A 13,746-nucleotide genomic window follows, 5' to 3' on the forward strand; every position below is an offset into this window, starting at 1 on the left:
ATTTTTTTAATAGCCCAAGTTTTATAAATTATAGTGATAATTTCAAAATAAAGAAGAAATTTATCACTAGTCAGCTCATTTTGCGCTCAAACTTGATTTGGTTCAGACCTGCTTCTACTTGCTCGCCCACGCCTCAAAGGGCATAAACTGCTAGAGTAGCGGAGTTGTGGAGGCCCTATCACCCTGGCGAAGTGGCAGCGCCGTGCCCTAGCTGCGCGCGCCACGCCATGCAAGCCCAAGCCCTGCGCCCCCGCCTAGTTGTGGCGATGGCCTAGCCACTGCCAGCGTCTCATGGCCTGCCCGGCTGCCAAGTCTGTGGTGGGATGGTCGTCGGGAGGGGAGGGGTGGGATGGGATGTGGACTATTATGATTTTTCATCACGAAACATAAACTAGAAGTTTGGAAATATGTTATTTTGTGTAATATTTATATATTTGCTCCAAATACATATTATACACTACAAATATAAAATATTTTGCTACAAATAATGGGTATTCAATTGAATACATTTGATATAACGTAGGCCCGCCCCTGCCTACCAAGACAGAGGAGCAGACTGCCGACATACTCACAAAAAGTCTCAACAAAGCAAAGTTTGAGAAGTTTCGAGAGGCACTCGGCATGGTCTGCAGGACAACATTGAAAAGAAGTTTACCGTGAGAGGGAGTGTTGAAAGAAGGCAAGGCAACCTTCTACAATGTTCCACACTATGCAAGAGTAAGATATTTACCATGGAGTAGTCTAGATTTGATAATAAAATAAATTAGACACTGTTGTAATATCTAGGAAATTTCTAGAATGGGGGACACTTGTCACAACCTCATGGTTCCCCCTTCCCTATAAATAGAGCCCCCCTCCCTTGCCATGTCATTCAATCCAAGAGCATGGTAGATGAGTGGTGCTAGGAAGTAGTGAGAAGGATGAGTGCTATGTTAGCCACAAAGATAAGGTGTGTTGTGTACTCTTGTGTAATACTATTGTGTTGTAATAAAATAAGTGTTTGTAAGTGTTAGTCTTCCAGTTTCTGAGTACTTAGTGAATAAGTTGTGATCTATCGTAGGTTGACTCTGCCACCCGGGATCACAAAGGGTCTGGGCTTCATCGTAGAAAGGCTCTGCCTCCCGGAAGCCAGCTTCATCGGTTGGTAGGCTCTGCCACCGGAAGCAAGAAAGCGGCTTTGCCATTGAAAGGAACTTATACACTAAGTATCTAGAAATTGAAAAGACTAACCGACTCTAGAGTGAGTTGGTGTGTCGGTCCTCAGCTTAGTGGGTACTAGGACCACCTCGGTTCCCAACAACGCCACTATCAATTCAACGGGAAGAAGCAAATCACTATAAGGGCAGTTCTGAAAAACATGCATTCAGATCGTGAGTGATACAGCAGTCACTATTTACAATTTCTAAAATTGGTAACTTGCAGCCCAGACCCAATCAGTGACAGACAGTCAATGCATATAGGAAACAAAGACAAACCAATATGATCTGAATAGTGGCAGTGATAAGTCAATACCTGCACGGATTCTATCTTTACATAAGCTTGAATCTTCTCGCATCTGTCACAAGCAAAAAAAAGTGTCATATAATTCAATCAAGTAGACAGTACATACAACTTGGGGTACACACTTACCACATTCCAGTTAACAACCACCACAACCACTGAATAAAAGAAATCACCTTCGTCAAATCCCTGTTTAAATAAAAAAAAGGATTAGTGCAACCATACAAACAATAGAAAGTAAGAAAACATAGCTTGTTTCACTCTTACCATGTCCGTCCGAAAACTTTCATGGAACCCCAATCTTTATTTTTGGCCATAGTCTTCAATATCTCGGAGTCACCTTTCTCAACCATCTTCATCAAAACATCAACCTTCACTTCAATGTGTGAAAGAACTAGGTTCTTGTTCAACTCTTCATCTGATGTGCAGCTGTGGGGCATTTCCTATTTTTACAAAGAAATAAATCTTCAGTTGGACCTTAAATGCCAGCAAACACCATGGCCAGTTATAGTTAAAAAGAATACATACCAGCAAACTATGCACCTTCAAGATCAGTTCTTGTAAGCCTCTAATTTTGTTGCAAATCATTTGTTGGCTAATGTGATTTCAAACATTACTTCTTGTGCAAGCTTAAACAATTTCTATGTGAATGTGAAGTGATTTTGGGCAATCCTTTCCGAACTACACATTTTGTTATCTCAGTTTTTCTGGCTCAATGTTCTGGTAGTGTGTGTGTGTGTGTGTGTGTGTGTGTGTGTGTGTGTGTGTGTGTGTGTGTGTATATGAACCTTTTGTTTCACTGGTATAAAGGTTGGATTTAGAAGACACTCCACAGGTGCTAGAGAGCCAAGAATGCAAAACTGGTGAAGCAGATTGGAAGATGAAAAGAGTACTAATGCAACATAGGAGAAGAAAACAATAGGAGGTGTGCCATACCGGTCCACTCAGTCAGATTTCATTCCAGACAAACACTAAGCACAGAAAGAACTTAAATACCTCCTTGATGAAAATCTCCATCAGTTTTCGGTGTGGACCAAGTTTCTTGTATACAGTCTTCAGGAGCAATCTCAACTCTTCCAGAGTATACTCCTGGGACTCCAAATAACTGACAACATCTGCAAGCTACAGAAAAATGGAAAGCGAACCATTTAAATATTATTGCAGATATTTATTTAATTTCAAATTAACACCATGTGAATTAATAGAATCTGCTACAGAATAATGCAGGAATTGATACTTCGAAAGAATATGAGAATACCTTGAATGCATTCCGGAAAAACAGCTCATCCTCTTTGGTTAAAACCATGCCATTTATCAAATCAATCAGAAATTGGACACCCTATAAAAAGGTATATTGAATATCAAGTGGTTGATACTGGAGTAAGAAAAACAAATTGTGTTCATATTGAAGTAAGTTAAAAAAACTGTCTTAATTTTATCCATATAAAGTGGATGTTAACACATGCTCATTCTCAAGCGTATATTTTAAATTGTCAATTCGGGAAGCATTGACACTAATTGTTTAAAAATATAATGTCATTTGAACATAAACAACTAACAATAAATAAATGCATATGACTGCTGAATAGCAGAAGCGCTCCCTGTATAAATCAACCTTTGCAGCTAATATAATAACCACCTTGTACTGATTAAAAAACACATTGAAAACTAAAGACGCAAAGGAAATATATGAGCTGTGTGCCAATAAGCTTTGCAATGAGATGTCGTTCAGCGTGAAGGATACAAAAACATGTAAGAGCTTAAAAGAATTTATGTGAAGAGAACTCAAAACAAATCCATGGATAAGCGTAAATGCCATTCAATTATGATCTTAATTATGCATTTATTGAAGCATTCTTCCTCTGATGATTGAAGTAATCATAACTAATTTGGTAACCAACTTACTAAACTGAGATGTTTTAAGTACGAGTACAAATCAGGTGCTTCTAACATGTTTTTGTTGCCTCAAAAGCTATCCTAGTCTCATATGAAAGTCCTAAAGCCCTCACCAGGTCTCCCAGGAACATACTCACAGAGAACACACACACATCCACACAGTGGTTTTGTGCTGCAATTGCTTTCTGCATCTTCTCGTTTTTCTTGCTTTTGTACAGTGACGAAGCCAGCGGGAGGGGGGGCAATCCGGACTCCAGCCCCCCTACCACCATGATTTCCATGGAGCCTGGGCTAAGCCCCTCCTACCACCAAGAGGAGGAAGAAGAAGGAAAGAAGGGGCTGGAGGAAGAAGAAGAGGAAGCCAGCCCACCCCCCCTAACGCCATTCCTGGCTTCGTCGCTGCTTTTGTACACAGCAGAACACTACACTAAAGCCTGAGCCAATCTGCTATTATTCTCACTAACTAGAAGATGGAAATCTGCTAACTAATGACTATGTACCTGGACACAAACACACATAAGGATACTGCTAATGCAGCGAGTATCATGTTGTTTTCAGGTATTCCAATCAACAGTTAATAGCCATTCATAATAATCATTAGATGCCTCAAAAGCTATTCGCTAGTTATTCAAAGCCAGGAAGGCCTCACCACTAACCTAGGAACACATCACGTACAAGACACACATACATAGTGCACAGGACTATCGCTAACATTTATTGAGATTGTGAGGTTCGTGCTATCCTAAGCATTATTTACTTCAAACTCACCCAAATAGCAGGTGCATTGGCATATGCCTCCCCATTCTTCCCAGAAGTAGAATCCCCTATGGGGCGGATTTAGCCCACCTGTGGGACCCCCCCTCCCCCGTGCTCCCCAGTTTGGGATGGCGACCCGGCACTGGGTAACGGTTTCTTGCCGGCCCGAGCCTGAAATTCGATTCCGGCCCAGTAGCAACGGATATCGCCAGGCCAAGCTCAGTAAAGAGCCGGGGTTCTGGGGGGTGTCCGTCAGGTCTTAGGACCTCCTTCTTAATAGAAAACCTTGGGGATGGTCTCCCCCCACCGGACGAGTTTTTTTAATCCTGGGAGCTAGTGAGTGCTATCATATAGAAACAAAAACTAGAGTACAGCACCGTCAAAACAGAAGTAACAATATACCAACATTGAAAATGGTCAAATCATTTTTGACATCCTATATCGCAGAACCAACACCCACACACCCCCACCCCCACCCCCGTGCATTCTCCTCCCATCATGCCTGCAACACTTATGCACAGTGGCGAAGCCAGCCTGACAAGTGACCTAGGGCGGAACAGTACCAGTGAAACAGTGCAACGCGCCACGGAAGGCGCGCGTGCAGGCTCGCTGGCCGCCGGTGCCCGGCACTCCAGGCCTCCGGCCGTTCCGGCGCAGCAGCGCAGGGCCGCCGCCCCACGCCCCCCCCGGCTGCCTCCACCTCCGTCCACCAGTCGAGGCAGGCAGCAGGTGGCCAGGAGCGTGGCCGGCGGGAGGCGCCGCCGCCGAGGGCCGCCCGAGGCAGCCTGCAGCGGTGCACGAGACGGCCGGACGGTCGGACGGGGCGATGGGGCGACGGCCGAGACGGCCGGATGGGGCGACGGCCGACGGGCGGCGGGCGCAAAGGCCAGATGACGAGGCGACGAGCTACGGCAGGCGCAGGCGGGCGGGGCTGGGGGTGTGGTCGCGTCGCGTGGCTAGCTTGGGCTGCTGGCCAAGCGGCCACCAAACCCCACGCAAACCCTAGGCTGCGCTGGGCTGAAGCCTGAAGCGTCCCGCAGCCCAATACTCGGCCCACGAGCCACCAAGTCTCGGCCCAGTACGCGGTTGCCTGTCTTCCTCTCAAATTTCAGCGTCGTCCTCGCTTCTGGCAAGCGCCGCCGCGATTTGCTCCCTTCCCGGCGGCATGGAGCGGCATGGAGAACTGAGGTCTGAGGATATCCTCTACTGCTCGGCCAAGGGGACCTAGGGCGGCCGCCCGGGCTCGCCCCAGTGGTGGCTCCGCCCCTGCTTATGCACCTCTTCAATTCCTTCTTCCTGCAGACGACCTTCATCAACTCCATATTTGCAGTGGGTACCTCAGTTGCTTCTTCAAGATTGCAGAGCATCATTCTATCTTGCTCCCGATTATTAAGATTACCTTTTAATTTTTATTTTTTTATATTACTCCTATGTTTCCAACTTCGTACATTATTGACAGTTGCAGTCTGCAAATACACAAGGCTTCCAGTAATATAATTGCTCCTCTTGCAGGTCCCCTACTAGCAAGCCATGGTGTTTCCTTAGAAAGAAAGAAACTGATACAAATTCATTTTTTTGTTCTCGAACGTGCAGGAGACTGATGCAAATTCATCAAGTGAAGAAGTACTGGGAAAGAGATTCCAGGGGTGTCTGGTCACATTACTTAACTGCTCCACAAAAAGGACTGCCACCTACGCAGTCCATGTCGTCCTCCTTTCGGGACAGTCCACAGCTTGTATTAATTGGCGAGCCCATGTCAGGACCTATGTGCTTGTAGGCCCAACCAAGCTCAGCTTTGAGCCTTTGACCCACCGTTGTCATATTTTGTGTTCCCGTGTCCTGTACAATTTGTGGAAGAAGCCAATGTGCTGCAAAGCCGCAAGAAAAACATCCATTATACAAACACGCCAACAAGCAATCTGCCTCATCAATCCATATGATAGGAGAACACATTTTGATTTTGAGTCCATATTCATCTCTGCAACCCTCAAGACAGAATACAGTGAATCATATGCAGCAACAGTTGGACACTTGTTATACTCACACCAATTCAGTTGACACACAGTCGGACCATTGAGTGCTTAACGCCCTGGTTGCAGGCCAGGCAGCAAGGCGGTTCAGCTCCCTGTGATCAGGATCACCCACACTCCCAAGAACCCGCAGTACACGGCTGGATGAATTAGTCCATTCTTCCGATTTACACCCATTTAGCACTTGCACATTCCAGCTCCACACTTGTGCCTGCTTATAATCATGTTATTATCAAAGTCACTGCATCCATCTACTGATTAAACAAGACAAGAGTTTCACACGATCTTTCCTTAGTTTGCATTGGAATTTCTGAGAGGTGAAGACAGGTTATTCTAGAAAAAAAGCGGCAAAATTAGCCCCTGGACACCGTTAAAGTGTGGCTTTTGCCACAGGCCACTAAAAAAGTTGTCTTTGCCACAACACACCGTAAATCTAAGGTAATTTTCTGTAGGACACCACACCTATTATTATACTCAATTTTAACAGAAATCCATGCGAAATGACAATTATACCCTTATCTCTTTACTAACTGGAATACATCTCGTGGTTAATGTGCTCGTCCATCCAAAGATCTTTTCCTCTCCCGATCTCTCTCGTCCCGGTACTGTTTGAGAGAGGAGAAAGCGAGTGCTCTGGCCGCCGCCAGCGGGGCCAGCGGTCTTCCTCGCCTCCGATGGCCCTCTGGGTTTCGCGAGGTGGTGGAGACCGCTGTGCTCCCCCCGGTCGGTGGTGGTCGTCCTAGTAGTTTTAGGGTTAGGTTTCCGGCGGCGACGTCGAGGCGGCGTCGTCGTCATGGAATAAGGTCCTCCCGCGCTCTCCCCCGCCTCGTTGGTGCTCCACTCCGGCGTCAGCGGCGAGCCCGTGGAGGTGGTGCTCCCGGTGTGGAGCTCCTGTATATGAGTCGTTCGCCAGCGGTTCATCGACCCAGAGGGAAGGTGAGTTCGTCGGCTTCTAGGATCCAGGATAAGAAGGCAGCTTCGGGCCGTGCGGATGGTTGGAGAGTGGATAGGGCTCGAGTTTCTCGTGGTGGCTTCCGTCGCCGGCAACGAGTCCCTGTCCAGGGTCGGCGAGGTTCGGGGTGCGTCCCCGGCCGATGCAGCATCAGCGTTTGCTTCTTCTACTGCGGCTACTTTCAAAGCCTTATGGCGATTGGGCTTCTCCGACCTTGGGTTAGCGGCGATGCTTCTCCGGCGATGGCCGGCGACAGCGACGACGGGAGGTTGCGACCTGCAGAGGATTTAGAGCCTTATGTGCAATTTCTTTGTTCCTTAGGGGCCTCTGTGCAAAATGATCGCCACATTTGTCTTCTATATCCTTTTGGAATGTACCTGTACGTGTACGTGTTTTTTGTACGGTTTCCTTAACATATAAAACAGGTATGTTTCGATCAAAAAAAATGTGCTCATCCATCCGCACCCTCACCTGCTCCGGCAAGCCTGCTTCCCAGGCACAGGGTGCCGCGCCCGTGCCGCAGGGGGCTGGCCAGCAGGAAGGGGCGTTCGGTAGGAGGCACTTGGCTCGGGTGCACTCGGCAGGTGGCTGGCCGGCAGGACGGGGCACTCGGGAAGGGCTGTTCGGCTGGGGCGTGCCGTGGGGCGCTCGGCGCTTGGGGCCATAGCCAGAGCCCCTCCCGCCGGTGCGCCACAGCCATGCCGTCGTGCCGCTCGGGGGCAGCACCAGCCAGAGCGAGCAAGCGAGGCTGCGGCGAGAGCAGGCCTGGTTTTCTGCAGCGATGTAGGGGTATTACTGTCCACATTTATGTACTTTGTGACCTGTTTAAGGTGGAAATAATATTATATGAGCTATAGTGTCTTTCAGCAAATAATCATAGAATTGTAATGGTTTCCGGCCAAGGCATAGTTTTTTTAGTGGCTTGTGGCAAAATCCATGATTTAACGGTGCCCATGGGCCAATTTTGCCATAAAAAAAAAGCCACAGCCGCCACCCCCGCCCTCCCCTCTGCAACTGAGTAATACCCATCCCTTACCCTAACCCTAACACCACAGCGGCTGCTGGAGACTAAAACGACACACAGCGTAGGATTAATTTCAACTCAAGAATAAGACAACTTCAATCGAGTGAGGTCTAGGAAAAAAGGGGAAAAACTAAGTTTTTGAAGATAAGACAACTTAAGGATTACATATCCAACTCAGTGAACATGGTCGATTAATTCAGCAGATAACAGATCACCCATCTAGACTCGCAATTCTAATCCCAATCCAACAATTCATGGGGTTCTGGTCAGGTCGCCCAACTCGAAATGGCCTAACTTGTGCAGGCCCAGAGCAGGAGGCAGCGGGAGGAGGTAATTGGATTACCTCGGTGGGCATGGAGCTGCCGAAGAGGCGGGGGCTCATCCCTCCATGGCCCGATGTGCAAGCAGCCAACCCTGGTGCTGCAGAGCTTGGCCAAGCCGGAGCGATTGTACGGGAACCGCCGCCGATGCCAAGGTCGCTTCGCTAGAGGGGAAGGAGTGGTTATTTAAGTTTTTGCGATCCCTATGATGACTTCTGCTCGTTTGCCGCAATTTTTTTCGCGGAAAATGAGTTTTCCGCTGGCCACCAAATCCACGATGCAATTCGGAGTACTGTCCCAATATAGAGCAGACCCATTAACACACGACCGCTCAAATTTTTTATTCATATTTACCACCGCTTTTACCTCTTTTTCTAACGTGGTATACTCGCGCTAAATCGGCTAAATGAGCATGTCAAAAGACCATCCTACCCCTACCAGTCATTTCTTTCACCTCCATCTTCTCCTTCCTCGCTCTCCTACTCGATCCCGACCCCCATTCCACCGGCCGTTTGTTGATGCTCGACCGCCGTCCACCAGGCACCTCACTGCGCTCGCCCGCATGACTTGAGACGAAGATGAATCGACCCTTACCTAGAACAACCGAAAACGATCGATGAGGCCCATGGAATGGCTTGTAATTGGAGCGTGCGCGGAATATGTTTGAAGCAGTGCCTGTACGTCTTGTGTGCTCTTACAAAATATGAAGCCATGATTTTCTTTCAAAATAAAATATGAAGCCATGATGATATGCATACAAGAATCAGGATTATTGTGCGAAAGGTCATGTCGTCTAGTGGTTACAAGAGTCTCGGTAGAATTTGAAGTCCTGGGTTCGATTCCTCTTGGGAGCGAACATTCTGAGATTTAACGGTGTTGTGCATTCAGTGGTAGGCAACGTTCTCGTCGACAGCGAGGCGCATGTAGTGACTTCGTCAATCTCAAAAATTTGCCAAGCTCGGTCTTCGAAGATGCTCATAGGGGTCGGATTTGTGTACGTGTATTCATAAGGTGTGAGTGTGCGTGCGTTGTGAGTGTCTGAGTTATACTGTGTAATCTCAAAAAAAAAATCATAGGGGTCAAATTTGCGTACGTGTATTCATAAGGTGTGAGTGTCTGAGTTGTATTGTGTAAACTCAAAAAAAAAGAAATTGGGATTATTCTAGTTTGAAGTTGCAATCCATTTCAAATCCCGATAAATTGTATGTTGTCAGTCTAATCTCCTTTCAAGGGGGTGTTTGGATCCCATGGTCTAAAAAATAACCTTAGAGAATCTTATTATTTAGTAGTATTTTAATAAAATCTATATACAAAATTATTTCCATAACCCCTAGACTATTTCACGCGACGAATCCAACGAGGTATATTAATCTATGATTAGTTGATAATTACTGTAGCACCACTATAGCAAATCATGAATTAATTAAACTCATTGGATTTGTCTCGCAAAATAGCCTACGGGTTGTGGGATGGGTTTCATCAATAATCTATGTTTAATACTCCTATATATTAAGATTTCTGTAACACAAAAAAGGGGAGAATAAAAGAAAAAAAGAAGAGGTTTGTTGGGCCGGCCATGGGTAAGCCAGGCCCAACCGTTCCACACATTACCTCCTCATGTTGGGCACTTTTTTCATTTTTTATATTTTTTTAAAAAAATTCAAAAATATATGTCGAATAGGGAAATTTTCAAAAATGGGTGTCTGTCGCCCCCCTAATGGGCGACAGGGTGCATGTCGCCCATCCAGTTGGCGACAGGACCTAAATGTAAAAAAAAATTACATTTAGGTTCTAGCGCCCAGGGCGCATTAAATAGGAAACTTGTAAAATTGATATAAAATCGTAGAAAAATCAGAAAACTACAAACTCAACTGTTCTGGATTATATGAAATAAGATCTACAACTTTTGTTACATAAAGTTTTTGATTTGATCAATTTATCTTGCTCTATTTTAAATACCATTTTAATGAACTTTTATTTAAATCTCAAGATCCATCATTTGGATGCATGTCATCTTTGACCAGAGTATTTCATATGGTGATCATAGGCTTGTACAAAATTGGTAGGCCCAGAAAACATTTCAAGAATAAGTTTTTAAATTAGATCTTGCAATATGTCTAGTTTAAATGAGTTATTTATCCATGCTGCTATACTGAGTATTAGAAGCCATAACGTTTACAGTACTATTATTTTATTTCCTAAGAGCTATAAAAAAAGTTTGGTAAATTTTAGATAAGCACAACTAGACCAAATTAATTATTTCATATTTTTCTAGGTACAAGAACTATTTTCTTGATTTATATACATTGATCAAATGAAAAACTTTATGTAACAAAAGTTGTAGATCTTATTTCATAGAATCCAGAACAGTTGAGTTTGTATTTTTTTGATTTTTCTACGATTTTATATCGATTTTACAAGTTCACTGTTTAATGCGCCCTAGCGCCAGGACCTAAATGTAATTTTTTTTACATTTAGGTCCTGTCGCCAACTGGATGGGCGATAGCCACCCTGTCTCCCATTAGGGGGGCGACAGGCACCCATTTTTGAAAATTTCCCTATTCGGCATATATTTTTGAATTTTTTTAATATAAAAATGAAAAAAAGGCCTCACGTTGCCTCTCCTCCTAGGCCGACACTTCCTCTTTCCTGTTCCCTTCTTGCTTCCTCCCTATTCCTCTATGGCTCCTCCCTTCCCCCTCTAGATCCCCTCCATTGCAACACCAATACTTCGAAAGAAGCAGCAAAACGGATCAAGGAGGAAGAGAGGATCAAGAAGATGTGCAAATCGGTATCTCCCCCACCTTTTCCTTACGGATTCTCATGGGAACCCTAGGTGAGGCTTGAGCCCTACTGTACATTCGATTTGAGGTTGCTTGGGTGTGGTAGTTCATGGTAGGGAAGGGTTTGGTGCGTAGTGTTAGTGGTGGATCTTGAATCGATGTTAATCAGGGGTTTCCAAACTGGGGAGAGATGATTTTGTGGCCAGTTAGGATTGTCTAATGGGGGATAAAAATTAAAGAAAATTTATATTATGGTAGTAGACTCGAGTATCTTTCTTTTGGTGCAAAAATCGCGTTCATGGGTGCTGTATACTGGGAGTTATGGTCGATTCTTTGTGACCCAGTTTTTCTGATGAATTTCTGGACTGTTTGAGATCTATTCCATTTGACCCACTTTGTGGGCTTAATTGGTTCGCACAATGAATACCAAAGTTGTAGATAATTTTGTTAGCTTTCTAAAGTGTGCTTAATTGCAATTTTTGGTGGATTAGAACTTGAGATATGGCAGGATTATTCTATATGTTCATGTTTGCCTGACAGATCTAGCAGGTCTGTTCATTGGTGATCTTCATCTTGTAAATGACTGAATTGGCTCTTCCATCTGTGAAGACTTTTGTAGAGGGATAAATGTTCTTACTTCCAGCAAAATTTCATATTTTTTACAGTATAATATAGGAGATATGATTTTTTAAATGTTGGTGCCTGGGCTGTTAGGCATATTTGGAAGCCGTGTTTTGAATTGTGTATTAGGTGGGTGACCTTAGAGGTCTGATAAAATTATGGTATTGCTACCAAAGTTGTAGTTTATTCTGTCTAGTTTTCCAATATATATTTATTTGGCACCTGATCATTTGTATAAAAATAGATGCGAAAAAGAGAAGCATTTCTGCTCTTTATCAATGTTGTTGACAAGGAGTGCAGTTTTCCTATTCTTATTCATATTGGGTTTGGGGTGTAGTAAAACTTTATATTACCATATGAGAGTCTGTTTTGGAGTGGTTATGCTGATACATGAGTGGTTTAGCAGGTGATATTGCTTCGAGGCGTGTATGCCATATCAACATGGTCGGAAGGCAAGTTAATGTAGTTGTTGCCTTGCCACAACTCTAGCATTCTATTTTTACTGCCTTTCTTTATAAATTACAACATTCATGCTTATATGTGATAATATAACAAATTTGGACATGACTCACAATGATCGGGCGAAGTATGTAATGTCATTGCTAATATAGATCTAGAGGTAACATGTCTCTTTACTTCAACATGGGTGGATAGGTAATGACATGGTCTATATATAATGGATTTTGAATTTATGGTTGGAGATGAAAGTATATTTACATATGACATATACTTAGTAATTTATCCTATGACATATTTTCTGGGAGTAAAATATATGGAATCCTTGACAGTTTACTAGTGAGTGGGCTTGTTTAGTAGAGGTATGTTAACCTTGGTGTATGCAAACCTCTGTGGCAGTTACGCTACTTTATGTCTCCTAGTGCTATCATGTCTGGATAAATTGGAGTTTGGATTACGAGTAAGGTTCGAAGTAGTTTCTTACTATTGTTTGGTATAGGTGTTCAAATATATGGATCGAATCTTGGGTTGACTAGCTCTACTTAGAAATATTTTTATCATAGATATACTTGGGGCTTGGATTATGGAATTATTCTTTTATACATTTAAATAGATAATGGCTACACGCTATCCTATTAAGACTAAGGAGATATATAGATATAATAATATGAATAACTGTTTGGTTGATGTTTGCAACACATGATTATTCAGTCATGATTGGTTGATGTCTGGAATATATGTTCATTCAAGCGTGGTTGGTTGATGTTTGAAACATATGAATAATCAATCATGGTTGGTGTTGCTTATGTTGAGGGAGTACTATTTGCATTTCTGGTATTAACTATCATGGATTATTTTCTTCTTCCATCATGGAGTACAGGGAATCTAAATTTGGAGTATATGATATTTGGCTTTGGAGATCATGTTGCATTGCATTGCACTACATTACATGGCATTTGGAGTTATGTCACGAACCTATAGTTGCGACCGTACCGGTACATCATCGTTTATTGGGCATAACGATGCAACTTCATACCTTATTGGGTATGAAGGCAGGAGTTCATATGGATACATAATTGGTTTGGCATAGAGATGCAGCTTCATACTGTCGTGGTGTGGCAATCCACAGCCGGGTGGCGGAAGGCACCCGCCTAAGCCCAGAGGGTGAGTACTCGGGGGTTAGCTAGGACTAGTTCGATCTCGCTCAGGAACACGATGAATGCAGCAGGTTTAGAGTGGTTCGGGCCGCCGGAGCGTAATAACCTACGTCCACTGTGTGTTGTATTGCTTGAGTCTGGAAGAGCTCGGAGCTGAGTCCAGCGCGCGTCTGTGTGTGCTTGACGTGTACAGCGAGCGCCTCCCTTTTATATCTCAAGGGAGGCGCGTACATGGCCGTTGGGTCCCCGAC

At 44.3% G+C, this 13,746-nt stretch overlaps 2 protein-coding genes and 1 long non-coding RNA gene across 3 annotated transcripts; 1 reads left to right on the forward strand and 2 right to left on the reverse strand.

The window, feature by feature from the left end:
• Positions 1–1,337: 1,337 nt before the first annotated feature.
• LOC120692975 lies at positions 1,338–3,014 on the reverse strand. The gene is made up of 5 exons (XM_039976379.1): positions 2,759–3,014; positions 2,497–2,622; positions 1,768–1,943; positions 1,630–1,689; positions 1,338–1,555 (listed from the first exon to the last, which is right to left on the reverse strand). Coding segments are annotated over exons 1-5 (411 nt in total). The 5' UTR covers positions 2,807–3,014; the 3' UTR covers positions 1,338–1,554.
• A 2,527-nt stretch (positions 3,015–5,541) lies between these two features.
• On the reverse strand, positions 5,542–8,786 carry LOC120687620. The gene is made up of 3 exons (XM_039969642.1): positions 8,502–8,786; positions 6,197–6,393; positions 5,542–6,020 (listed from the first exon to the last, which is right to left on the reverse strand). Exons 1-3 carry the CDS (start codon positions 8,538–8,540, stop codon positions 5,942–5,944), a joined length of 315 nt encoding a protein of 104 aa, XP_039825576.1. The 5' UTR covers positions 8,541–8,786; the 3' UTR covers positions 5,542–5,941.
• Positions 8,787–11,092: 2,306 nt separating this feature from the next.
• On the forward strand, positions 11,093–13,429 carry LOC120692776. The gene is made up of 2 exons (XR_005682739.1): positions 11,093–11,314; positions 12,289–13,429. It is a non-coding gene; the product is annotated as an uncharacterized LOC120692776 (long non-coding RNA).
• Positions 13,430–13,746: the final 317 nt, after the last annotated feature.

The sequence above is a fragment of the Panicum virgatum genome, chromosome 9N (assembly GCF_016808335.1).
Source record: "Panicum virgatum strain AP13 chromosome 9N, P.virgatum_v5, whole genome shotgun sequence".
Taxonomy (NCBI): Eukaryota; Viridiplantae; Streptophyta; class Magnoliopsida; order Poales; family Poaceae; genus Panicum; species Panicum virgatum.